The 27951-nt window shown below is 31.9% G+C and overlaps 3 protein-coding genes across 3 annotated transcripts in view; 1 reads left to right on the top strand and 2 right to left on the bottom strand.

Moving 5' to 3' along the window:
* The first annotated feature begins 149 nt into the window (after positions 1-149).
* LOC113521953 (farnesyl pyrophosphate synthase-like) lies at positions 150-4886 on the top strand. The gene is made up of 6 exons (XM_026907634.3): positions 150-338; positions 754-904; positions 1227-1367; positions 2397-2591; positions 3206-3445; positions 3874-4886. Exons 1-6 carry the CDS (start codon positions 286-288, stop codon positions 4219-4221), a joined length of 1128 nt encoding a protein of 375 aa, XP_026763435.2. The 5' UTR covers positions 150-285; the 3' UTR covers positions 4222-4886.
* Positions 4618-15520, bottom strand: LOC113521646 (uncharacterized). The gene is made up of 7 exons (XM_026907245.3): positions 14078-15520; positions 13662-13816; positions 13066-13230; positions 12642-12727; positions 10283-10440; positions 9040-9318; positions 4618-8540 (listed from the first exon to the last, which is right to left on the bottom strand). The coding sequence occupies exons 1-7, from the start codon at positions 15276-15278 to the stop codon at positions 8344-8346; spliced, it is 2241 nt and encodes a 746-aa protein (XP_026763046.1). The 5' UTR covers positions 15279-15520; the 3' UTR covers positions 4618-8343.
* A 922-nt stretch (positions 15521-16442) lies between these two features.
* Positions 16443-27951, bottom strand: part of LOC113521907 (uncharacterized) — a 35001-nt gene continuing 23492 nt past the window's right edge. The window contains exons 8-11 of the mRNA XM_026907569.3: positions 22712-22852; positions 20639-20842; positions 19875-20114; positions 16443-19233 (exon numbers count right to left, since the gene is read on the bottom strand). Coding sequence (XP_026763370.1) covers positions 18889-19233; positions 19875-20114; positions 20639-20842; positions 22712-22852 — 930 coding nt within the window. The 3' untranslated portion in view covers positions 16443-18888. The remainder of the gene's footprint in view (positions 19234-19874; positions 20115-20638; positions 20843-22711; positions 22853-27951) is intronic.

Here is a 27951-nt window from a genome sequence, read left to right as displayed (position 1 = left end):
TGATATATATACAAGGATAGCAAAGTCTCAACAGTGGGATATAAATGGGCTTTTATTTTTATGTACACAATGTTTGGAAGTCTCCGAGTTTGAACTCGGAGTAGGTACTTCCTTACTTAAGTTCGTAACCTATGAGGTTTATTTTTGTTTTAGATTATAATCTTAACCTTAGACTACTTGACGCTACAGTTTTATTATTCTCATGTAATTATTCGTATTTGATTCAGTGCGCGGTTACACTCAAGAACTTGTAGATTCATTTAAGCTGAGATTCGTTTTACAAATATGAAAAATTTGAAATATCTGGCATTTTGCATTTCAAGAAATTATTGTAGTCAGTAAGTTTTTTGTTGCTTATTATAAAGTATTGGTTTCTATTGTTATCCAACCTCAAAGTACGTAGGTAGCAGTGGCGTAACTATACCATTTGGGGCCTGTGGCAAATTCTTTTGACGGGGCCCTATCAGTAAAAAAAAAACACTATTCAAGTAAAATAAAATACTCAGATACAATGAAAAAAAAGTATATATATGTATATATATATATATATATATATATATATATATATATATATATATATATATATTTCTGAGCTCGCGGTCTCTTGAACCGGGGCCCTTTTGGGTCGGGGGCCCGTGGCATTTTGCCAGCCCTGTCATCCTATTGTTACGCCACTGGTAGGTAGGTACCTATTTATCATATACTTTAACTATATATATTGTAAACTTTATGACCTTAGTAACATATTTTCAGATCTATTAGACAGAAACAGGAAATCGCAAATGCGTTAATATCGCACGAATCATTCGTCAAATTTCAAAATTCTGTACCTGAGATTGTAAATACTATTTTGATTAAACGAGCTCATTTGAGTTTATTAGGAGTTGAAGATCATATTAAAAAGGTATGCGTTTAGAATGTTACTAAGTGCCTATTATAGATGAGCTAAGCCATAAGTCTAATATCATAAACATAACTAAAATAATGTACTAAAAAAATAATTGACATATAGGTACCAATTATTTTTGTATTGCGATATTTTAATTATTGCGTTAACAAATTTGTATTCAAAATTCTTTTTAAGGTTGAAAAAGTTTCGGTCGTATCTTCAGTATAACATAGCTAAGTTTATAGTTTTCAGCAACGACGAGAATTAATGCGATTTAAGTAGACTATGGATACGATACGATTTGTTTTATCTAAAACCATTCATTGTGTAATTTCAGATTGCTGATTACGGTTTATACAATGGGAACAAATTAAGTAGCTCCCTTCTGCTGTACACATATAAAAAATTGGAGACTGGAAAAAGTATGACTGAGCAATCTCTTTATTTAGCTCACGTACTCGCTTGGGCGGTGGAAATGGTTAGTTATCTCAAATAATAATTAAATAATAATAATACAGATAACACGTACCTAACGTGAAATAATTTCAATGATTGAATCATATTGTAAAACTCTATTTCTAAAGTAAAAAAAGGAAGCCATCTTCTCTCTTACTTGCTGTGCCCAAAAGGGCTCATAATTAGAGTTGAGAGATGCAATAAGAAATAAATAAATATGTATACTAATTGTTTAAGAAAGGCTACAAATAATTTTAAATTTATCCAAATTTTCTAACGGTTAAAAGGCGCAGTCTTATTAAGGGGGCTGGGAGGTGGGCTGTATTTATCCTGTAATTGTCCGATGCCCACCCCAGGAAGCGAGCATGAATTCGCAAAGACATAATAAAGAGTACATGTGAACCATTTTTAAGGGACCAGACCCCTTTCGAAAATAATCTCAATGACGCCAATGTTGAATAGGTTGTTGTTTACAGTTTTCTAACCGTCCTATATAAATTTCAACGAATTCCTCGGTTGATAAGTTATTGCTACCACATGCATGAAATAGACAGAAACAGTAAGCCCGGTTTTTTGTTTTTTTTTTCATGCGTGTGCTAATGAAAATTCGGTTGCTATTTATTTTGGCTGAAAATAATAAAGAAATATTCAAATAAACTTAAATTTAAGCATTTTTGAATAGTAAACTCGGCCATTGCTTTTTTCAAAAAGTCGAATTATATAAATTATGAGTGTGTGAATACATATAAATAACTACTAAGCAGTATTGGATCACAAATTTTAAGATATATATAATTAGAAGAAATTAATAAAATAAATGAACTAGACGTTTTCTAAAATATCTCCGAAATATCACAAATGAATATCGTACCTATGTATAATAACTAAGTATGATACCTAAGTATCAACAGACGAGATTTGGTAAAATTATAAGGGTTTAATTTTTATCATTCGCGCTATACTCCACAAAAGAAATACTATAAATCCCACGTAAATCAAATTATATGTATAACTATATAGATAAATTCCTAATGTATATTTATATTTTCAGTTTCATTGTTTATTTAATATTTTGGATGATATGCAAGACAAAACAAATGCACAAGTTAAAAATGTGCATTTGCTCTCAAATGCCAAAGCCGGTGCTAATGATATGTGCTTAATTATAAGTTCTATATATGAAATGTTGAATGTACATTTTTCTGGGAAAACATTTTTTAGTAAAATTGTAAATTTATTCAATACGGTAAGTACAAATCCATCAACACATTTTAAAATTTGTCAATTAATCTCTAGAATCATGTAGGATAAATGAACAGCTCATGGTGTCTCAGAAGCATATCTATGTTTAATGGATGCTAATGAATGGTTTACGCCACTAACAATGAATGATAGATTAGGAGGAATAGCTTTTGAATATAGTACTTTATTTATGATACCTATCTTCTGTTGCTAACAGGTGTGTTTTATTCAGTGTTGGAGGAGATTGAGATTAGTTTCATATAAAATGCGACGAAGGCTAATGCCCATTTAAGTGACCGTTCCATCACCCATTTCATTTCATCACTGCGCGCAGAATTATGTCGTATACACATTTTTTAATGGATTATAATAGAATGGTTACCCCGTCTCGGTTTACACTGGCAGGGCACCAGTGAGGGATGATAATTGAAAATGAAAGAGAAGGTCAGTTAGCCCATCATGATCAATACACCTGGAATACAGCACGATGGTTTCCAGGGGGGACTACATGGAAGTCGATCTGATGGGATATATTGCTAGCAATGAGACTGGTAGTCCGCATTATTAACAATCCCCCTTTCCTGCCGTATACATTAGGTATCATATATATCATTACAGGCATTCCTGTATAAGGCGACTGGACAACACTTTGACTTAACAACTTCTAAAGCGATGAGCGGAAATACAACACTATTTACAATGGAACAATATGATAATTTTGTTTATTTATCAAATACTTATTGTTCTTTACATCTTCCAATTTATTTGGGAATGACATTGGCCGATAAAGTAAATGAAATGTATTGTGAAGATGTACAGGATATATGTACTGATATAGGTAAACTATTACAAATGCAGGTACGTTCTACGAAATTTAATACAATATTGGTATATTGACGTTTATGAATAATTATTAATAAGAATTAATTTTGTTTGTATCAACCAACAAAATTTTTGTTTTATATATTTAACGCACATACAATTAATGTTCAATCAGTAATTGTGATATTCATGGTCTGATGTAATTTTGGCATTCGCAACTTATTTGTAAGTTAGTGACACCAGTACCTACTTAGTGACATTAAATTCTTGTTTCCATTTTTAAACGATAACCGTGTGTTTATGACGTAATTTTTTTCTGAATATCTACATCTTACCACGAACCAATTATATATCTATAGTCCACGATAACAATTTTTATATATTGGTACTTCGAGCCGGATTAATGTAGGTAGCTAAATTGTTAAAGTGAGCTCATGTGTACATTAAAATGTTATATTACGCAGGATGATTATCAAAATTGCTTCGAAGAAAATGATATGATATATAAGAGAGGAACCGATATTGAAAAAGGCAAGTGCACATGGTTGGCAGTTACAGCGCTACAGCGCTGCACACGTCCGCAACGAATCGTGTTTAAATCATGCTACGGTAGTGCTGAACCAGCTCACATGGAAAGAATTAAGTTGTTATACAAACAGCTTAAATTGCCACAGCTATACAAAGAACAGCAGAAGGCTACCAGTAAACGTATAGTGGAGAGAATGGGGATGTTATCAAAAAATAACAAAGGCGAAACGCTGCCACCTGAATTGTTTGAGCATTTCCTGAAACCCAATAATGTAGAGTTGTAAGATATAAACAACGTGGTGGCAGGCCTAATAAAGCTAATAAACCTTTCCATCCTTACTACAGTATTATTATCTCCGCGACGTGTTACCTTCCGATACCGTGCTAGTAAATGTCGCGGAAGAAGTAAAAAATCAAATTGATCCTATAAGCGGCAATAATATATTGTTGAATAATAACTATCACAAATTATGCTGTATTATATTTATATCACTTTACTCATATTTTAAACTCGGGGATGACCGACTAGTTTCGTATTTAATAGGAGCCCTTAATAATGCGCGCATGCGCAGCGTTCGTAGTGGTGCATTCCCGAATTTAAAACGTGTGTAAAGCCAACATAAATAATTTCATTATATTGTTTTAAGGATAGCGGCTGTTGTATAATTGAAACTAATTACTACATTCTATCATAGTATATTCCAAAAATATAATGTTATACATAACATTGCTTCTATATCGAGTTACGTTACAATGGTTCAGTGGGACTGAACCAAAACGACATTAGGTACTTACAAATAAATGACTCATATCAACAACTGCTAAATTATAGGTACTTACACATTATAAGTAATGACATTTTATAGAAAGATTATACATCTATACAGGAGCAATTTAGAAGTAATCGCACCCATTCGTTCACATAGTAGTCTATAAAAAAAAAAACAAATATATATTAAAGAGCAAATAAAATAATATAGAACTATGAATTACAAAATAATATTAATTAATATACAGTCCTTTTCATATGAGTTTAATAGTGCTATATTTCGGAGGCCAATGTAATTCTTCAAGTGTTTATACCCCAAAAAAGTAAGCCTTGATCGGACTGCTTTAGTAAATTAATCGAATAGAGAGTACCTATAGTAATGTTCGACCTATTCGACTATAAGTGACTAACATTGTTATTCAGACAATTTTTGCTGCTAAATTACTACGTACGTTTCATTTAAACACTAAAGCAGTCTGAAGAAGACTAAAGAAATAATTAATTTTGAATTAGGAATAGTAGATAGAAGTTTTACACGGGATCTACTATTTCCCAACTAAAACATATTTACGGTCAGTATATCCTTTAAAACGAAAAAAATAATAATTACTTAATTGACCTTATATTAAAAAAAAAAAAAATTGAATAAAATAAATGTAACAATAAGAGTAAATATGAGTTACAACCCATTATCCTCATTATGTTGCTACATACTGCATCATTGGCTGTATGGAAATTATAAAAACTTTATTTATTAGAGGATTTTGCTTTTATTTTTTTTTAATTAGGTTGTTGTTGTTATATCCCCAAGTATTTCATTGACCGCCAACAGTAGTGATATTATTACAATGAATAACATAATGTGATAATATAAGTCTTACATAAAGTACAATTAATCTTGTTTACAAATGTATGTATATGAGTTGCAACGTTTACAGATAGGTATTGTGCTAATATAATTTTGACTAGTAAGCACCAATTGACTAATATATAATAAGATATCCCTTAATGAATTATTTACACTTTACTCTCTTACGTGGCTAATAAAATTTAGCCAATCACACTGCTTCCGTTATACAAAAAATACGAGTATGAGTTTAGTAACTATAATTGTACATTAGAAAACAACAAATATTTAAGCGATATGATATAGAAATTGAAGCTCTAAGAAATTAATGTGAATTAATCTTAATATAATTTATTTAAATATTTACGAGAAACAATAGCCATAATATACAAAATATAACAGAGGGGGCATAACAAATAGAAATCAAAAGATAAGTAGGTTATGTATTTAAGAAAGCATACATTTTTTCACAATAGAAAGAGACAAAAAATTCGTAAACCATATCTGCCACACCATGTTTACCGGTTGTAATATAGCTATATAAACTTTAAATTCATTTGTATTTAAAAAAATTCAAGAAAACAAATAACTTGTCTAAATTAAGTTTAGAGACAGTAAGAATACAATCGGGATTTGAAGTTAAGACATTATGTTAAGCTTAGTTCAGATTGTTTTAGTATTCAGTCGACTGGTAAGGCATTTAGCAACTAAACAAAATATTAATTATCGTTATTTCAGTATTCTATTTCTACTATATTTCTTGCCATTCGACCAATGTATATTCAAAAGAAGTCCGAACTATACTAAAGACATATAATTAAGTTTATTACTTAATATATATTTTAAATTGACGACACCAATGTCGAGAGGCTGATGTCGCTAAGCATTAAATTATCATGTGGTACGAATCTATTTGATCGTATTATAAAAGTACGGTCGCTTAGCTTAGAGTGTGCGATAATTATTTTAGTTTTAAAAAATATGGTGCTGAATGTAATAAAGCTACATGAATGAACAACCAGTCAGCATACCATCTTTTTATTACTCATACAGTACATACTTTTTAAGCGTTACAAATCAATAAAATGAATGTAGCTAGCTTAATTGGAAATAAAGCCAATTTCACTGAATCTTCACAGAGTTTGGAGGGAGCTCTAATATTTAAAGCAACAAATGTGAAAGACTGCAAAAATGCAATAAAAGAATTATATAATTTTTCATTTCCTTTTAGCAAAACAGTATTATAATGGAAAAATGAATTATAATGTGAGTACAGCTAGCACCAACGACCAATTAACACATCCAAATTTTAAAACGCTTATACGCACACCATTCTTGCAGTATTGATCATATATTAAAAACTTACAGGTACAATCAGGTATTAAAAACTAATATTTTATGAAGCTCATCCAAATATCGCGTCTTATTTATATAAAGTAACAAAAATTATTTTTTTAAATATTATTGTTTTAATCGGTTTTTGATGTTAACAGTACCTATGCATGTTTGTTAAATAATTAAATTAAATGTAAATTTTTTGTTTTAATGAAACTTATTTACTTGGGATAAGGGTGTTTCGGTGGTATTTAATATAATGTTATGAATATTGAATACAAACAGCTGTATAAAATCTGATCTTTTTATGCAATCGGAAATATAATACAGATATGTTGTTTCAATGTATGTAATTAACAATTTTAGTAAATAAAGCACGTTTAATCAGGTCACATCCTCTCCTTTTCATTTAATGTCTTTTTTGTTGTAATAGTAAAAATACATCAACATAATATAATTTGTAGCAAAAATATTAGGACATATCCACACGACTAAACAGTTTAGTTGTTAATAACCTATATGGGTACAGTTTTGCAGTCTCATTTTAATTCATAGCACACGCAACTAAAACCCTCAGTTGGTGAAAAATCTAACGTGTAGTTACGTCCTAATTACACACAGAATTTATATACAGATAAACATTGAAACAAAAATTATAAGAAAATACGAAACTAACATAAATATTAATTAAAGAAAATCGTTTATAATTGTACATACATTTCATAGTAGCCAATAATTAAATAAAACATTGGAAATTGTTGACATTTAAATATTATTCACTTAAATTATTTAATGGAAAATTGTGATTTATAAACACTTTGCTTTAACCCTGCAACTGCTTTGTATTTTACTGAAATTTGATGTCACAGTCTAAATATAATTGAACTTATAAATGTCTTTTACTTGCGTTAATTATATATGATTGTTTATTATAGCAATTTTATCTTCCGTTACTGTACAAAGACACCATGAGAAGTGAATTGTATACTTAATTTGATGGCTGCCACTTTAAGATGGCAGTAAAGGATTATTACTAAAAGATTAAAATTTATCTCAATTAATCGATTAAAAAAACATTGGTGTTATTCGATTCTTGGGCACATAGCTTGTGTTAGCTGTGTAACCATATTACTAGCATTATTATTGATGTTCTTGCATGATTTACTTTCACAAATGTATTCTAACAATTGAAGATACAGTACTCTGGTCGTTAAGGAAGAATACCGTGTTACAAGAAATCAAACAATGAACATCTGGGAATACGATCCATACCCGAGTCAAATTAGAAAAAAAAATCCATAATGGTCACGATCTAAAATCGATTATTATTTACGCAACGTACTTGCTATTGCGTCAAAGACATTGTTAATAATAGATTTATTCGATTTTTTATTTATCATTATTCATAGTTCGGAATACATTTACAATATGCCTTAGTGGCAGTAGTTACTTATCTCAGGCTGGGTCGCCTTGTGGTCCGAGGATGGGTAGCTGGGGTGAATGGACAAGCCGACGGTGGGCCTCGGAGCCTGTGAGTGCGGCGACCGTGATGCCCGCCTGGTATGACGCAGGCAATCGAATGTGGTGCGTTCGAGTGCCGTGTTCAGACCACCCCGTGGATCGCCACTCCCGTATCACATTCGCCACTTGACCTGCATTTTGATAAACAGTAAATACTATTAGATTGAAATATTGTATAACGCCATCTAGTCTTAAGCAAACTTGTATTATGAGTATTAGGCAACTGTCCATTGCTGAACATAGGCCTCCCCCTTGAGGAGTTTTATCAGTAGTTGCCAGGCTTGACAGGCGGGTTGGCAACCGTAGTTACACTTTAGTGATATTTTAAGAGGGATCCCTTGACCATTAAATTCCCTTAATCGCCTCCTACTTATAAATCTCTTACTTACTCTTAAAAATAAAAGCAATTGGTTTGTTATAACACTGTATTGCACTTTTTGTATGCATAGATTTTTTTTTATTTCAAATTCTTTATCTAATTGCCTCAAATGAAACAGCTTTACCTAAGAATTTCATAGACATTTAATAATTAAAAAATATTCAATCCAGCTTGTTTTTCTATAGACAGGACAATTTTAAGTCTATGTCATTATAATGAAGCAGTCTTATTTTTATACTAAAAATACTCACCAAGCACATTGTATGTGTGAAAACGCCTATCAGGAACGGCCATTAACGGCGTCAGGTCAGTGACATCATTGAACCTGGCTAATACATCCCTCGTTCTCACAAGAAGCACGGAAGGTGATGTTAGCCGAGGCCATAATGTTGTCTCCCGAACGCATTCCACAGGATTGCAGAGGTAAACCCCTTGAGGTGACACACCAAACACCATTTGATGATGCCAAGCATCAGGTATCTCACTGTCGCAACCAACTTGGAGATTGAGGGTTAAAATTGGTACTGCACCTACAAAATAAAATTTATTGATAATTAATGCTTTTTTCTACTCTGAATTTGCTGGAAGAGAATTCTAACAGAGTTAAGCTCGCTTGTTGTACACCTTTTTAAAAATAATTTATAAAAAACCAACTTCAATTGTGGCAAAATCAATTATTTTGATTTCAATTAAACTAATGACCGATTTTGATAAATTCTCTATGGGATGAATCCATAAGTATATCCTTTCAGATAAAAAGGAATTTTCCAAATCGGTACAGAACTAACAGAGTTATTTATTTATTTATAGTAAGGCAACAAATCAATACATTAATAAAATAAATATTACATAAAACAGCATTAAATTTGTACTCCAATAACTGCTCTGCATAACATTCGATATTATATACATTAAAAGAATGACGGCTATAAATTTTTAACAAATTGGCAGCCCTAATGTAACATTGCAAGGATTGTTGGAAAATATCAAGGTCCTTGCATACAAGGTAAGGTAATAAACATAAAACTATCAAATTGAGAACCTCTTTATTTTCAAAGTCGGTTGATAATTTAATCTTTGTGTGCATTAAAGTATAAATATATAAGTAATAAAATAGTGTTTGACCAGGTCAGTATGGGAAGAAAGGGACGATTGATAGTTTTTTTTTTTTTTATATTATCGTCGGTGTTTATTAAAATAGTGGCATAAGGAAATACGGATCAGCCGTAGTTAACTAGAGTAGATTATTATTATTGAAACGTCTAAAGAGTGTCGCCTAAAAATATTTCAACAAAAGAAGCCTTTACCTGAATGTATAAAATTGTATGTAATTTGTGACTATTATCAAATAAAGTATTGTTTATTTATTATATTATCGATATCAAAATTCTGGACCTTCATATAATGTAAAAAGATAACATGTTAACAAATACTTTAGGATCTTATATGACACTCAACTAGATCTAGACGTGTACGATCAACTGCATACATTACCTAGTGAGATCCAATCTGCCAACCAATGTGATAATGACATGGCCCTTTCTGGGTATGTTGGGAAGAATCTTGCAGTGACCAGGCCATCTGACGCTCTCTGGATACCAGCCACAAGGTCCGCGGCCGTGCAACCAGCCACTGCACGCGACAATAAATACCTGAAATAGAAAAGTAGAGTAAGATTACAATACATACTTAAAAATAAATGTGTTTAAAATTTTTAAACAAAATTATTTTGTACTCGTAAGTAAATTTTTTCCTTTAAAAACGAATTGCATAAATTAACTTTGATCGAAGATATATATGGTGATTTTGTGTTAGAAGATAGACAATGACTTAGGTTATTTTTTATCCCGTCCAATGAAATGATGAAATATGAAATAAAATGAATTATTTATTACTATTAATTGTACAATTCGTAACTTCTTATTTTGTATCATAATTGTGATTAAAAACTGGATCACACAAATAAGTTTGGTATTGAAGGTTTCTTAATAATTTCTCAGACGGTAATAGTTAAACATCGGTATATTTTTCCTGTAATATTCACATATTAATAAAGGCATCAACTGTAATTATTTCAGTTTTTGAGCTTCAGACACTACGATGATGAGAGGGTAAATGGTATTATTTATCACATTTTCGATTAAAAATAAAAAATCGCAGTTTTTTAATTATGATAAATATATAAAAATAAATATAAATCAGTTTTAAAATGTACAAATGAAGCCCTTTCATATGACTCCCCACTTGAACTAATAGGTCGATTTTTGAAACTTTGAGTACCCCTTTTGGTCCTCCAAGCAAAGAAAACGAAAATATTTTTTTCAAATATTTTCATTACAGCTATCGAGAGTCAAGGTGAGGCACTCGCTGTCAGTCTTGATATCGCAAAGGCATTTGACCGGGTCTGGTGTAGCGGTCTTCTATCATAATTGCCCTTCTACGGACTTCCCGTGAGCTTGTGTAAATAAATTGCCAGCTTTTTGTTGGGTAAACGCATAAAAACCGTTGTAAATGGTTGCTACTCCAATAGCATGGACACTGACGCTGGCGTGCCGCAGAGTTCTGTGCTATTCCCAACGTAGTTTCTACTGCATATTAATATGTTGACCTTAGGTGACATTCATTGTTATGCCGATGACAGCACCGGGAATACGCATTATACGGGTCATATCAATGCCTCTCTTTCCATTGTGGAGGACAGTCGTAAACAGCTTGTATCTAAAATCAAGAGAACGCTAGCTAGGATCTCTGATTGGGGATGACAATATTTAGTCCAGTTTAACCCCGCTAAGATTCGAGCTTGCGCGTTCACCGTTAAAAATTACCATTTGCTGAGGGTTGAATTGATTTCCATAATTCCAGGGCACGTTCCTTAACATCTCTAAAAGTATTGGGATCTGGAACCCTTATCTGTATGTAAAAGTTCGCTTGGCAAACTGATTTGACAAAGCTTATATAGACATTCCTTATAAAACTGGCATAATTATTTAGATGAATAGAAGCAGTGGCAAAAATAAGTGAAGAGTACAAAATTTCGCAATATTGGGTGAAAATTGTCCTTGTGTGATAGATAATTTTATTACACATACAATAAATTATATGGGATGTTGGTCAATTTTTTATTTGTATTTTGATTACAAGTTTTTTTAACAGTAACATTTAGAGGAAAGTAATTAACGTTTTACCATATCTAAAGTCAGATTAACATTTGAGATATTTAGTACATCTCTCAATGTCTATCTTTTTTATTATCAATTTTAAAATAAAATAAAAAATAGCAATTGCTGAAAAAAGTGGCAACATTTGTGAAATTTGGGTGTTGTAACATTGTACAGGCAAGTCTAGAATGATACTCCCCTAAATGGCCAAAGCAGTGAGTTGACGGATGCAGGATTTTTTAAAATTTTGGATCTCAAGAAGTATCATTTTCATATTACAATTTAGACTAAAGATTAATAAGTAATTTTATTTTAACCTAAATTGCTATAAAGAGTAAATTTAAGAATGTGGATACAGGTGGCAATGACTTATTTCTTGTGCTAGATCATTATATGCTAGAGAATGATGAACAGTATCTAATGGCTGAATGATAACTTCACAACTGCGAATTCAGATACAACGGTAACAGGAACCAGCAGTTGTCATTAAAATCAAAATAATAAACTTAGTTGCATTTCACTAGGGATACCTAATTTCTCCAGGTATCCTTATCCTTGTAGTTGTGAGATTGAATTAAAATGACCATTATTTACTTATTTATACATAAATTAAATACGAAAAAATATGTTTATAATAGCCAAAGTTTTATCTACACATTTATTTAATGTTCGAATTTTTTTTTTATTCTTAATACCTTGGTAAAGGAGCATTGTTTGCTCTTAATCTTGTACCGACAGCGGAATTTATTTTTTCTAAGTTAACAGGTACACCCAATGCAATCTGAAACAAAATAAAGATTCAACAAGGCAAACAGGATTAATTACTATAACAAGATGTTTCCCACGACTGTATATGATAGTGTCAGTGTATTAATCAATGGAGTACATCAATAAAGGTGCATGGTATAATTTTTATTTCCTGATTCCATGGGCTCTTTAAGAAATCGCTTCATAGTGAAGGAATTTCTGACATACCCTATATGAAATGAAAGGTTTGCATATTTTCTATGACAGTTTTGACTGTGCACTAATTAGTCATTCTTCGTTTATATGCATAGAACATAGTAAGAATTAAAAACAATAATAGCAAAAAATATGCAAAAATATAAAATTACTTACAAATACATTTACAACTGCTGTAGCTCCACAGGCAGATGTGCCAATTTGTGTGACTTGACGTTCACATGCCTCTCTTTCTGACCATATCATACTCCTTTCTGGTTCTATACATCTTGGGTCTGCTGTACTGCACCCAGGAATAGCGTCTGCACTTTTATGTGCATCCTTTTAAATAAAACATAATCTACATAAAAAAATTATAGTTCTATATCATAATGTAGGCAACATTATAAAGGAACACTTTCAAACTTCATACTTTTAAATACATGTTTGAACTGTAGTCATTGGCAAGATTTTTATTATATAAAATTAAAATACTAACCCTAAGAATGGATGAAAATAGAATATTGCACCCAATAATGGCTTACAATGACAGGGCACCAGTGGAAGATTAAATAATAAAGATAAAGGTAGGTCAGTTGACCCATTGCAGCAAATTAGAGGGAATTGACAATAATATAGGTCTCTAAGGGGGGCTTCATGGAGCTCAATCCAATTGGGTATAATCCCTTTCCCTGCCATTACACCTATTAGAATCATTTACTAACTATAATGATGTGATATAAAACTTCAATTGATTAAACATAAGAACTTACCATCTTTACATCAGGTTTATTTTCAGATTCTGTTTGATCTGCCATTAATCTTTGTGCCATAGTCAAATGGTATAATGCTGATGATAGATTAGCAGAATCAAAAGTTGGTCCTTGATTTATTTGATATACAAGTGAGCTACCTGGTTGCTCCTCATCTATAATTAAGTTTATAAAAATGAAATACAAAACATTACAATTAATAAAGAGAAGAAAAATGAAAAAGATTTTTTCTTAGAAGCAAACATAAACTTTCTGTAATAATATTTAATTGTTTGATTAACAATGTTGATTGATGACTTTTTTGCTACAAATTACAGACAATTTATTATCTCAATTATCAAGTTAAAGAAATAGTTTATTTTGGAAATATATTTATTTACTCATAATAACTTGTACCCTTAGTACAGTGTACTCACAGTTTAATATTTCTCGTGGTGATACTAAATCCCCACTCGAAACATGTAGGCTGGCAGGTACATTGGCAGTCCAATGGGACATTGTTCTACGGACCAATATTTGTTCTCCTCTAACATTTATATGAGTAATGAATGGCCCATAATTTGAGTGAGTAGTTTTGGGTATGTCTCCAATATCACCCTGCCCTGATGATATGCCACAGCTCGTAGATGGCACATTATAAGCAAACTCTACTTCATTGCGGAAGGTCTCAACAGATACATTAGCTGGAGGGTTTGGTTTAGTTCCACCTACATACTCTGGAGAAATTCTTTTAATAACAGGTTCATTTTCTTCAGGCATATTGTTAACTCCATTTAATTCCACATCAGGAGATGATTCATCTCCTGTATCTACTTCACAAGAAGGCCCTGGATCAAAATCCATTTCTAGGAAGTCCATATCAGGGCTAGATGCTCTAGAGCCTTGCTCCCTTGCTGGTGCTGCCTGGTTTTGCACTTGATAATTTGGAGGAACAGGCAAGTGCTTATCTAATGGCAAACCCATGTCTAAACTAAAAAAAGAGCTTGGCAAATCTGCTAGATGCTGCCCACCTCTATAAGTATATATACATCCATCTTCTGAACCTAATGAATAATCATCATTACCTGTGTCACTCGAACTGTCTTCAGCATCAAAATTTTGTCTATTAAGTTTTAAAGTAGAGGGCCTTTTTCTACTCTCCTTAAATGTACTGTTTTCAGTATCTTTACTAGTACCACTTGTTGATGGGGTCATGTAACAATTGGCTGCTTTATCCAAGCATACTTTATGTCTTTGACATGGCTGCGCTTCAATACTAAATGAAAGTGATTCAGTTTTACTAGAGCTTACAGATTCAGGAGAGTCAGTATTAAAATTGCTTACTTTGTTTCCTTGAAATTTTGCACCAACATTTTGGTTATATTCTAAACTAAGTTCAGCGGACTTGCTCGATTGCGGACCTGATTCGTTACTAGACGAGTTACAAAGTTTAGAATGAGGTCCATTAGAAGGAGTTAAAGTTGACTCTATTTGATTTGACACAGATGTAAACACATTTTCGGCATTGTCATTTAGAGTTCGTTGTATGGCAGGACTTTTGCAATTAGTATTTTTCTCATTGTCACAATCCGATTTAACTATATTTCTTGTAGGTGCACTGTTTTTATGTGGATCCATGTTTACAATACGAATATTAAAATGTTTGAGTCGTCGGCACTTATTACTATTGTTGTTTTTAAGGTTAGTCAATGAAAGTTAATGAAAGATTGTAATTACACAATCAAATAAAAGTACCTCTTTTAGAGGTTAATAATTATCTGCTAATGATGAAAACAACTTTAAAAAATTGTAACTGCAATATAAATAAACGAATTTCATTTACGACTCCAATTCCATTGACAGTTTTGACTTTTGTTTATGACATTTATGGTGACATTGACAACTTTAATAGCTGAAGATTTTTTAAATTTTTGGTAAAGGGCTAATATTGCCCATTATAGCCTACTATATTTTTTTATTTACAGTGTAAAAATAAAGGCAACTTTAATAGATTTATTACAAAGATAGTAACATCACTATTTTGTGATATAATTCTTGCTTTTAGTATTATTAATTATATCTTTTTTTAATAATATAGAATCATAAATATTATAAAATATATAAAAATAAAATATTATTTAGTCATTCACTAGACGTAGACATATATATGGTACGCCTGTCTCCGACTGGGATAGACAGAATTAATGAAAAGCCAATATCTAAATCCAAACAGATCTTTTATACTTCACATTCATTACGTTCATCGATCCTTCAAATTCATCGATTACAATTTTTTTTTTAAATATGGCCTACTTGACCGAAATCGGTATACGGGTATAATATATTTAAACTTATCATATAAAGTACTTTATGTACTGATTAGATTTTACTTGCAATTTTATTAGCATGACTCTGGAATATGTTTGGAAGCCTATATTCAGCAGTGGACGGATAATTGCTGAGATGATGATGACAATAAAGTCTATTTTATTTCATTTCTATGTATGGAACTCTCATCGTTTTAGTTCAACTTGGGTTGACCGATTTATATTGTGAAAGTCTCTGTTCCTAGCTACATCACTGATTTTTTTATAGATAATAATGGAATGGTAACTCTACCTGCGCCAACGGTAACTGGCGGAACACCAGTGAGGGATGAAAGGCAGACAGTTAGCCCACATAATGAATACTCGCGGAATTCAACATGATTCCGCATTACTAACAGTATTCCCCCCGGTACGTCACTGGTTAGAATCTATAGGTTGGGAAAAATAGTAAAACAATTTTATAGATAGATACTTATTTTTGTGTTTAAATTTAAGATAATAAAAATATAGATAATTAGTTTTAAATAATATTTTGTGTCAGCAGTATAGGCAGACAAATACAATAACATAATAGTATAACACTTTTAAGTTGGTAGTTTAAGACGAAGTTTGCCTTTATAATAAAAAACCTGATCACACTACAACAAAATTAGCTGCTTTACTTTTATTATAGAATACTCTAACAACCATATATTCTTATGTTTAAACAATAAATAAAATGATTATGTTGTTTTGTGATCACTTTGGCACATTATAATACATTATATATGGTAGGTGTGAAATCATAGGAAACTAATGTCTGTATATAATGATGTATAGTATCACTAATTTATGTATGTAAATATGTTTATAAGAATAATACAATTGGGTTGATCCCGAGATGCCATTTCATTAACCCGATTTCTAAATTTAAGATTTCTACTTGATATCAAAAAGAAATCTTTATTTAAAACAATATGAATAAAATTTTTTAAAGCCTAAATTATTATAAATATAATTTATGATGGCCCATATAATAGTACTCATTACTTCCTATGACACTGTTAGATTGACTGGAAAAGACCTCTTTTAGAGATAAGTTCACTTTACAGTAGTTACTATTAATGTATGTTTTAGTGCAATAAAGAATATATATATATATATATATATATATATACATCAGAATCAACCCCAATGTTTACAGATACAAGGCACAACTCATGCAGTAATCTCCTTAATACACCTATGGTAAAATTTTTATCAACTGTGAATTCATTGTGGATCTGGAAATTATAGTGGAAAAAGAAAGAAAAAAAGAACAGAATTACAAATTCGAAATAACAAAATTAAAAGAAAACTATCTAGAATATATATATTCATAATACTCACACTAATATTTTGAGTTTTATACATCATGTGTATTTTTTATCAAAATTCAAACATAGTAAAATAACCTTAATAATAATAATACACAAAATTCGCGTACCACTAACATAGTGACATTAACTTATTAACATTTACGGTTACCTCCGAAACCGCCCAACCGATTTTAATAAAATTTTGTAAATTACTACTCAAAGTAAACATGAGATTTATTTTTAAGCTAAGAAGAAAAAGGAGATCTGGTGGTGGTGGGAAGATTAATAATATTTGCCGATTTAACGAGTATTATATGTTTTTTTGATGCTAAGTTTAAAGAAGTGCCATCTAAAATATTAATAACGCAATACGGTTGTTATTAATAGATCATTATTATTTTAGATTTTCACAGTAAAAATTATTTAAAAACTTTAGAAGCAGAACCTGAAACAGTTGTTACCTTTCCAGTGACAATGACTAATGTTTTAGGACAATTTAACGATATTTTTAAATAATCATACAGAAATACTTGTAGTACAGGTCCCTCTTTTTAAATTAATTAAAATGTAGTAAGTATGAAATATATGTGACAGAGTAATATCTACTAATGTAAATGTATATTTATACATTGTAAAATTAATACAATGTTTTAATTTATTAATAAAATAATATAATTAACAACAAAGGTAAGAAATATAAATTATTGGTATGCTTCAATGAAAAAATAAAGTTGATAAGTATCAATAATTGATAAAATGCAGTTTTTCAAAATTTCGCAATATGCTTTGTATGTACATATACAAAGTTACATTTTGTATTTGTGCATATAAATGTTCTATAATTAGAAAAGGCCGCAGGGTTATTTTTATCTAATCTTTTTATGAAATGTTTAAATCTCATTTACAGGCTGAAAAATTGAAATTGAATTTTTTTTTACTTTTATACTAATTTGGATAAAATCCTTAAAAAAGTAGCGAAATTTATAATTTAAATTAATTATTAATCTTTTCATACATTTCATACAATTACCCATGGTAATTGCTAAGCTTCAAGAATATAATATATAATTATTAAATTTCGGCTTCTAATTGTTGATAATTCCATATATTCCACATATTTCCAATATGGATTTGTTTTGAATGACTCATTGTCTCTGTAGATATATTAATAAAATTAGAATGACAGTGAACACTTTCGAGTCGAAAGAAAACTTAAAATAGACCCACAATTGGTGAAACATCACACAATAATACTCAAAATTATTGTCCAATTGGGATCCTCCTATGTGCAGCCAGTTCGAAATAATACTTAAGTATTTATAGTACGATATTACATTTTAATAACGGAAACCCAAAGAATAAAATCTACCATCATTCAATAAAAGCTAACAAATATTATCATACAACAGTAGAGAAATGTATCTTGGGTTTCGTGTGGTAGAATTACAAATCAGGGTGTGCATAAAATTATATGAATGAAATTAATGTGGCGTTTTACATAACGCTTTCCGTAATAGTATATGTGTTTACAAAAATATTTGATATGTTAAAGTGGTAAAATATAGGTATTATTAAAATATGCGTTCATTGATTTCTTTTATATAACATATTAAGTAGTCTAGTAACGAGGGCTGTGAAACTAGCACCAAAACTTCCAGGAAGTGCTCGCGTCCTTTGCATTATACTATTGTAAATTGTACGTTCATATTCACGATACACCTCTGGCAAATGCAGTTGTTCATACAGCCGCTTGATCTGCTCAACATCTTTCGGCTCTTTGCTGCCATAGCATTCTTCGAATAAGGCACGTTGTTCTACGTTACAGCGCTGTAACGCTTGAACAGCTAACCACGTGCACTTGCCTTCTTGAATATCGGTGCCTGCCTTACCAGTTATTGATTCGTCTCCGAAACAATCTATATAATCATCCTAAAAAGAATAATACAACATATTAAAGCAATTAAGTGCCAGCGATATATAGGTAGGTACTTAACTATCAATTAACCTTGATTAAGTTTGATTGAATAAAAATAAATAAATATTATATGAATTTAGTTAATACATGCATTAAAAGAAACAAAGTATAAAAAAAGTAATGCTGTCTTATAATTTAATATCCTCAATTGATCTTAAACTGTTACATCTGTGCCGATATTACACTATTGTTACCACTTGTACTTTAACAACTTAACCAAACACATTTCTTTATGACAAATACTATATATGCGACTGGTTAATTGATCAGAATTATTATCAATATTTATACCACTAATGAACCAACCGATAGAAGTGGAGGACAGGGATTGTTAGTAATGAGGTCTATTGCTAGCAACAATAATTAGTCACGACGGTTTTCAGGGACCGCGTGGAGGTCGACCTGATAGGGTATTGATAGCAATGGGGACTAACCTCCCCATTACTAACAATCACTTACCCCATACCAGGAGGGCTGACTCCAAATAGAGGAAACAGCCGGGAGATCGATTGCTACACTACTTGCACGCGATTATGATTTTTTTTTCATTAAATATTTAGAGAAATTTAGCCGACTGAGGCTGTAATTGACATACCTGTATTTGGAAATAATTCCCTAAATCTAATAATATATTCTCTGCAACTGCGTGCATTTCTTTATCTGTTCTATTAGCTAATAACAAACCAAGGCAACAAGGCAATTTGCATGTGTAGTATGCAGTCTTAAATTTCACAATAGCGTTGTACCGATCTATTGTAAAGAGACTGTAGTCGTTTTTGCTGCGGTGTGCCATAGTGTAGTCCAAATGTTGCCCTATTGATGTAAATAATAATGTCTGAAAAAAAAATACAAGTACCTATAATATTTAAAGATTTTTGGGCAATAAAATATTAAGAACACAATATGGGTAGGATTTATATAGAACCAACACAGAAGAAAACTATCAAACGAGAAAAGAAAACGGAATATAGGATAATTTTTATAATAGTATTAAGACACGTGTCCGATTTTGAAAGCTCATTCTCTGGTGTATTTATTTAAATAAATACGATCAAATGAAGGTCAATTCACATGCCAAGGGTTTCCCACATGGAATAATTTGTAAATAGACTTTTTCTTTAGATAAATTAAAAAATATTAGAAGTAATCGAAACCCGAATAAAAATAAAAGTGAGACGAATGACTACCTGAATAAAAAGAGGAAAAAAAAGAATTAATTTTTTAGAATCGATAGGATTACATTAAATACTTTAATTTCTTTATGAGTCTATATTAAGTTTGTCATAATTGAAGGCAGACATTGTTGTTTTGTCTTCATTGTCTACAACACTTTGAAACAAAAGAAATAAAATTAATTACCTCATTAAAAAGATCCAGTATATCATTGTATTGCGGTTTACCGCTAAAGTTCGTTTTCAGTGTATGGAAAATAGAGGTATAGATGAGTATGGAGTCATTTATAGCTCCCAGACCGACGTCCGGCATCCGATACCAGCAGGGGACACCGCGGCGGGTCGTCGAGCCATCCATTATGTCATCAAGAATGATTAGATATGCTTGCAACTGCAAATATTTTTCTTAAAATGTAGGTATATATATAAATATGGATCGTGTGTAACCACTAACCGTTATTCGTACTTAAAACAATGGTTTTTAAAATGAAAAAGAAAATTTATGTACAAAAATATTAGTAGACAATGTTAGTTCAAATCAATCCCCGAAATCGCTAAAGCGATTCTAATAAAATCATAAAAATGTGCATTGATTGCTCTAATTTGAGTAAAATGTTATATTACGATAAGATAAAACCAGTTAGGTGCGAGTTGAAATCACACGCTGAGAGTATGATTTAAACTCACACCTAACGTAATGTATATAAATATATGTGACATAATCATCTAATACGAAATAGTAGTTATTATTATTGATGCTACAATACGTAATTGCTTATACGAGGTCTGTCCGGAAAGTTCGTATAAAAGTGTTCTGGAATGCGAGAAAGAGGAGTGGGGAGGCCAGGTAAGCGCAGGACCCCTTCCTTATGTCCCTAACAATGCTTCAGTTCTGGTCTGACCGCCGTGCGGTGCGAACTGGCTTGTCACGCCATCTGTGAAGTTACCTCTTAACGAAACCCCGTCGGCATGGAGCCCGCTTCCGTTGAAGAGCAGCGCGTCGTAATCAAGTTTCTCTCGAAACTCGGCAAGAATGGCCGTGAAATTTTTGCCGATCTCAGAACAGTTTATGGGGATGATGCTGTGAAGGAACCAACCGTCCACAAGTGGCTAAAAAGATTCAGAGAGGGCCGAGAAAGCGTTCAAGATGACCCACGTTCAGGACGTCCTTCCACTTCACATTCCGACGAAAACGTGGAAAGAATTCGAACTTGTGTTAATGGGGACCGTCGTTTAACGGTCAGACAGGTGGCTGAAGAGCTTAATTTGGGCAAAACCGTGGTCCACGAAATTCTAAGAAACGAACTTCAAATGAAAAAAATTTGCGCCAAGATCGTTCCGTGAGTTTTTGAGTAAAAATTCCATTACGGTGACCGAACACCCCCCCTCTTCGCCGGATTTGGCCCCGTGTGACTTCTTCTTGTTCCCAAAAACCAAATTGGTACTTCGGGGGCGGCATTTGGGGGACATAAATGAGATAAAAAAAGCTACGACGGGGCAGCTGAGAAACCTACAACCAGAGGACTTTCAAGGAGCCTTCTCACAGTGGAAACGGCGTTGGCACAAGTGCATTATGTCACAGGGGGAGTACTTTGAAGGGGATAAAATTGATTTACCTGAATAATTGTAAAATAAAATTTTTAAAAAACTTTTATACGTACTTTCCGGACAAACCTCGTATTGTATAATAAGTGTGGTTTAAAACATAATTAAATTTTTTTTTGGAGGTTTTTTCATAATTTCCCAAAAAATGGTGCTAGTTTAAAACTTTGTTTTGTTTTTCATGTAAATTTCACATATAGATATCTGTATAAACTGTAATTATACTTATCCGATTTTTTGCTTTAAAATTTCAGAGATAAGGGAATGTTTTTTTCTTACATATCGATAGACCGATGTGTACACGAAAATGATATTAGATTGTGGAATGTCAACTACTGTCATTTATAATAATTTAAAAATAAATAAATTATAATACCTACCTTGCAACATGGTTGGTAATTAATTAACAAACCATTATATAGATAAGTTGTAATGTAACGAAGATATTATTTCATACAAATTTATATATTATATGTAACATAAATATTACGATGCTATTATGTTAAAATAGATAATACAAGATACCTATTGTAAATAAGTTAGTGTCAAATGATGAAAACGTCTAAAAATTATCTCGACATATCCACGGGAACAGAAATAATGTGCACTGGAATGAACAAAGAAAAACTTCAAAAGTGAACAAATAGTAGATAATTACCATTTCTACACACCATCCCATAATACGAGCTTGTCTCAGTGACTCTTCAGTAATATTCTCTGGGCTTTCCAACATTTCATATGAAAACACAGTAATTAATCCTCTAGTTTTCTTTCCACCACTTAAATTGTAGTCTAAAATCTAAAAAAAGAATAAGCCGTGTTTAATAATCGAGAGTCTGTTCATGTAAGAGGTTTCATAACTTAAGACGAAGGTACAAAATGGAAGGGAGGGCATTAGTGTATTTAAGATTATTTTTAGAGTGGGCCTGACCGTTTAAGAAAAAGTATATATTTACATACTTATATGTCATATATCAGCCATATCTTTGTGCACAGCTGAAAGCCTAGTTTGCATGCAGGCTCACCTTATGTGAGCAAGTTCTTCCAGGCCCTCATTTAAATATGCTTATGGGGAAGGGACTAGCTCTTTGCTCAAAGTTACTACCCTTCTTTCATTTTACGTAAAAAAGGCAAATTATGTCAGCATATCAAACAAATTTCGTTATTTAAACTTTCAGATGGAAACCTCATTAAAGGGAAAGAGAGGCCAAATTTAAAAAAAAATCTCTACTTTATATATGTTGTATGTACTAGTTGTATGCCGCGCTTTCGCTTGCGTGAATTAATACATAAAGTATCATGATAATTTCAGCTGTTAATTGTCTATTGCTAAACATAAGCCTTCCCCATAAGGGGAATTTTGGCAATAGTTGCCACGCTTACTTGGTGGGCAACCGCAGTTACTTTTAGAGATGTTTATATATATGTAGAAGAGGGACGCTGCTGCCCAGTCCTCTACCATTATGTTCTATTAGTCGTCTCTTACCACAATCGCAGGAAAGGAAGAGGTGGCCTACTCTATACCGGGACCACATGGACATAAAGTAACCTATCTACTAATTAAGGGATATAACCTACCCATGTAGTAAATTTGATTCAAATCCTTTCTGTAGTTTTTGAGTGGATGCTACTCATTCATTCTTACAAACTTGCGCATTTATTGTACTAATAAGTTTGAAAAACAGTAATTTAATTAATTTACTATGTTTGTTACTTGATTGTCGACAATTGTTTCTACTTCACTCAAAAGTTTTCCATCAGTCTTTTTCAAAAGAAAAGCGAGTGTGGTGCTTACATCACAGTGTTTCCTATGTGACTTTGCCACATCGTCGTAAAAGATAAAAAGACCACGGTTATTACAATCATATTTTGCAATAATATATAATAATAAACAAAGTTTTAAAAATCATAATAAGTCTCATCTTATTTATGTCTTATCTTAAGTAGTTATAATATAATACAGAGTGGCCCATAAGTCCTTAGTAATGAAAAAAATTAATTAAAATAAAACTAATTACACTATGAATAATATTTTTATTTGTAAATATAGCTAGAAAAACGGGAATTATTTTTTGTAAATAACGTCGTCCAAATGTAATCCGTTACAGTCACGGCACTCTTGCAAACGCCTTCTGAAATTGTCGATGACTGCGCGGCACGTCACTGCTGAAATGCTTGCCATTTCTCTGCGGATGTTTTCTTTTAGGTCATTAATTGACCGCGGGTTAGAGTCGTACACTTTAGCCTTAAGGTAGCCCCACAAAAAAAAATCCATTGGAGTCAGATCCGGGCTACGTGGTGGCCAGGAAATGTCTCCTCTCTTAGAGATAACTTTGTTTGGAAAAAGTTGACGGATAACGGGCATAGCAGTATTGGAGGTATGGGAAGTTGCTCCATCCTGTTAAAACCATGTTCGGGCATTGAAGCCTGGAAAGTTTTGCAATTTTTGTGTGAAAAACTCCTCGATCATGGCCACATATCGCTCCGAAGTAACAGTAACAGCACGCCCTCTGCCGTTCTCAAAAAAGTAAGGCCCTATGATGCCATGGGCTGACATAGCGGCCCAAACTATAACTTTAGGGCTATGTAAGGGCTTCTGGTGCTTAAGTTTTGGATTAATCGGGCTCCAATAGCGGCAATTTTGTTTACTAACATGTCCGTTAATGTGGAAGTGTGCCTCATCAGAGAACATTATGTTATTGAAGGAAGTAAACCGATTAAACATTTCATTAGCATAATTCACTCTCTGAATAGCATCAGTTTCTTTTAATTCTTGCAACAACTGAATTTTGTAAGGGTGCATAAGTAAATCTTTCTTCAAAATCCGTTGTAACGATGTCCTGGATACGTTTAATGCACTGGAACGCTTACGAGTTGACTGTGTAGGATTTTCACGAATAGATTGTGCCACTGTGTCGATGTTTTGTTCCGTAACGCAACAACAACGCAACGGTTGCCGAATTGTTGTTTTGATAAAACTCGCGCACACAAAACGCACGGCCCGCTCCGGTGAAACGCTCCATCGCGACTAAATTCCCAGAAACCGAAGTTACTGCCCCCGCTTCCCCTGCACCGCTCACGCGCGCCGTTTTCGTTTAATTCAAATTTTACTTTTCTAAGGACTTTTGGGCCACCCTGTATAAATACATTATAACATATTATATAAGCATGTTATTGCACTACAGTGTTATATTGTATTTAATACAATCATTGATGTAATGCTTATTTTTGAGCTGTGGTTTTGAACAAATGAATGCATATGGTAATCTGTTTACATTTTCAGAACATTTAAGGATAAATAAAACATTTGTTTAACCGTTTGACAGCTATCTATCAAAATTCTAATACATTCTAAAACTGCTATGGAAAATTTGCCCTTCTTTTTTGTAACTCTTACACTGTCCGAATTTGCATTGGAGAAAATCAGAATTACTGGACGCGGCTTTGTTTTCTTATCTTTGAACGAACACATCAAGATAAGATAAAAAGTTAAAAAAAAATATTTATAAAATAAAAACTGATGTATCGACTTTTTATGAAATGAAATATTTATTTGCTTTAAACAGACATTTGACATGTGACAAAACTTTTTGGCATCTGTTTAACTGCCTTAAAATTGTAGGCATGCAAATCTAATTTATTGCTTAAATAAGGATTCAAATTTAATTTAGACATTATTATGATTATAGAATAATAAAAAAAAAGAAAAAAAATTCTCAAACAATTATCAAGTCAAATCAATAAATGTAAGTACATATTCAATATCGTCAAATAAAATTAACAATTACATTATTATTATTAATTAAATACAAATTACAATAGCAAATTTATGTAAAGTCTTAAGGATTTATATTATCAATAATTATGTTAACTATTTTTGGGATGTGTAGGCATAATATTCTCCCATACTGTAAAAGACCTTATCCAGAAGCCATAGATGAAGCCGTTTCTTAAATATTTTCAAGGGAAGGTCTAAAAGATCTTAAGGAAGTTTATTATATATTTTTTGGGCCATAAATGAAACATTCTTTTGGTACAAGGTCAAATTACTTTTTGGTATTACAAGTTTATTTTTTCTGTGTGATCTAATGTCTTCTTTGAGTTGTCCGCATGTATTAAATAATTCAGGGTGTTGCTTAATAAAAGTACATATAGCAAATATATACATGCAAGTCAGGGGAAGGATTCCTAATTTTTTAAATAATGGCCTACAAGATTCCCGGCACCCCACATTGCTAATAGCCCTTATACATTTTTTTTGCGCTTTGAGGACTCTTTCTATGTCAGGCGAATTCCCCCAAAAAATAATCAAACCATAACTAAGTGCCGATGAAACAAATCCATGATATGCACTAAGAGTATGGTTGCAATCTGGCGCAATTTATACAATGCAAATACAAATTTATTAATTTTTTTACAAACGGAAACACGTTGATTATCAACGTGTTTTTTCCAATTTAAGTGTTTATCTAACGTGATACCTAAAAAAGTAGTGGAATCCACTACTTCTATATTATTATTTTTGTAATTTATATTTAAGTCAAGACTGGTTTAGGCTTGAGAAAGAACACTTTTATTTAAAAAACACACGAGCGGCAAGAAACAACATCCCACGGCGACCGACAAACACGCACTTAAATGGCAGCGCTACCGCGCCGCGTAGCTGTATTACAGACGTAATATCGAAACGCGACGGCGCCGCGTAGCGGTCAAACGGTTAAATAAAACATTTTAAAATTATTTATTGACAACACCTGGCATTTTAAATAATTAACAATATGCATTGTTTTATAAGTAAATATTACAAAGTCAAATAAATGACTACAGTGCTGATGTTACTTATACTGGAGATTACAGTGATAAGTATTTTACGCTATACTTATAATATATAATTAAAATAAAAATAAAATATATAGCATTAAAAAGAAATTGGATTCATATTAAAATTATATTAAAACAGAAAGCTACTATGCAAAATGAAACCACTGCCAACTTAAGGGTTTCCGATTTCTAGTACATTGTACTAGATCATTCCTATACAAATATTACCCTATATTAAAAATGCAAAACTGAGTTTGTTTGGCACCTTAACGGCTCAATCATTTTGAAATTTAGGTATACAAGTACTATATGGAATGGAAAAGACTAGGGCAATGAACATATCCCAGGATGAATATAATATTATATATTTTGTAATTGGTGCGGGCAGATGATGGCGGCCTGTGACACCCATGATTTTTCAGTGGGGTCTATCTAATTTATTGTTTATTATTCGGTTATAAATGTAAAATCAGCATGGCAAGTTACACGACTAAGTAACTTCATAAGAGCACATAGACGACACTTTTTTGATGTTCCGTTAAGAAGAACTGATATTGAACTAAATATACATTATGCTACTGTATTTCACTTGAATTGTTTATATACCATTATTTGCATTTACGTTTCTGGTGCAATAAAAAAATAAATAAATAAATAAGAACAGAGTTTACCAAGCAAACTCTCTCTTGCATTGAAACTACTCAATGATGTTGTGAGCCAGTATCCACAATTAGATGTGTTTGCCTCCATCTTTCTAGAGTTCCATCAGATAACCACAGAGTGTTTGTGTTTGGAGATTTAAGATATAGATGTTATTTCTATTACTGTTATGTGATTTAAATCTTATTAGTATTATTCCATTTAATTATACATATGTGTTAATGTATTGACACTTTCCTGGGTGAGCGTATTGGGAGACTGTAAACCCAGTTAATAAAATAAATAAACATACAAATGATAATATTTGAATATCAAAATGTATGTTATTCATTAGTACAAATGTTGCGCACATTTTACAAACGGACTGATTAAATGCGGACTATTCTATTGCTAACAGTATATTTTATCAGGTCAACC

The sequence above is a fragment of the Galleria mellonella genome, unplaced genomic scaffold (genome assembly GCF_026898425.1).
Source record: "Galleria mellonella isolate WM207_F2 unplaced genomic scaffold, CSIRO_AGI_GalMel_v1 utg63, whole genome shotgun sequence".
Taxonomy (NCBI): Eukaryota; Metazoa; Arthropoda; class Insecta; order Lepidoptera; family Pyralidae; genus Galleria; species Galleria mellonella.
The sequence above is the reverse complement of the archived record's forward strand: the minus strand, read 5'-3'. Positions and strand labels throughout refer to the sequence as shown.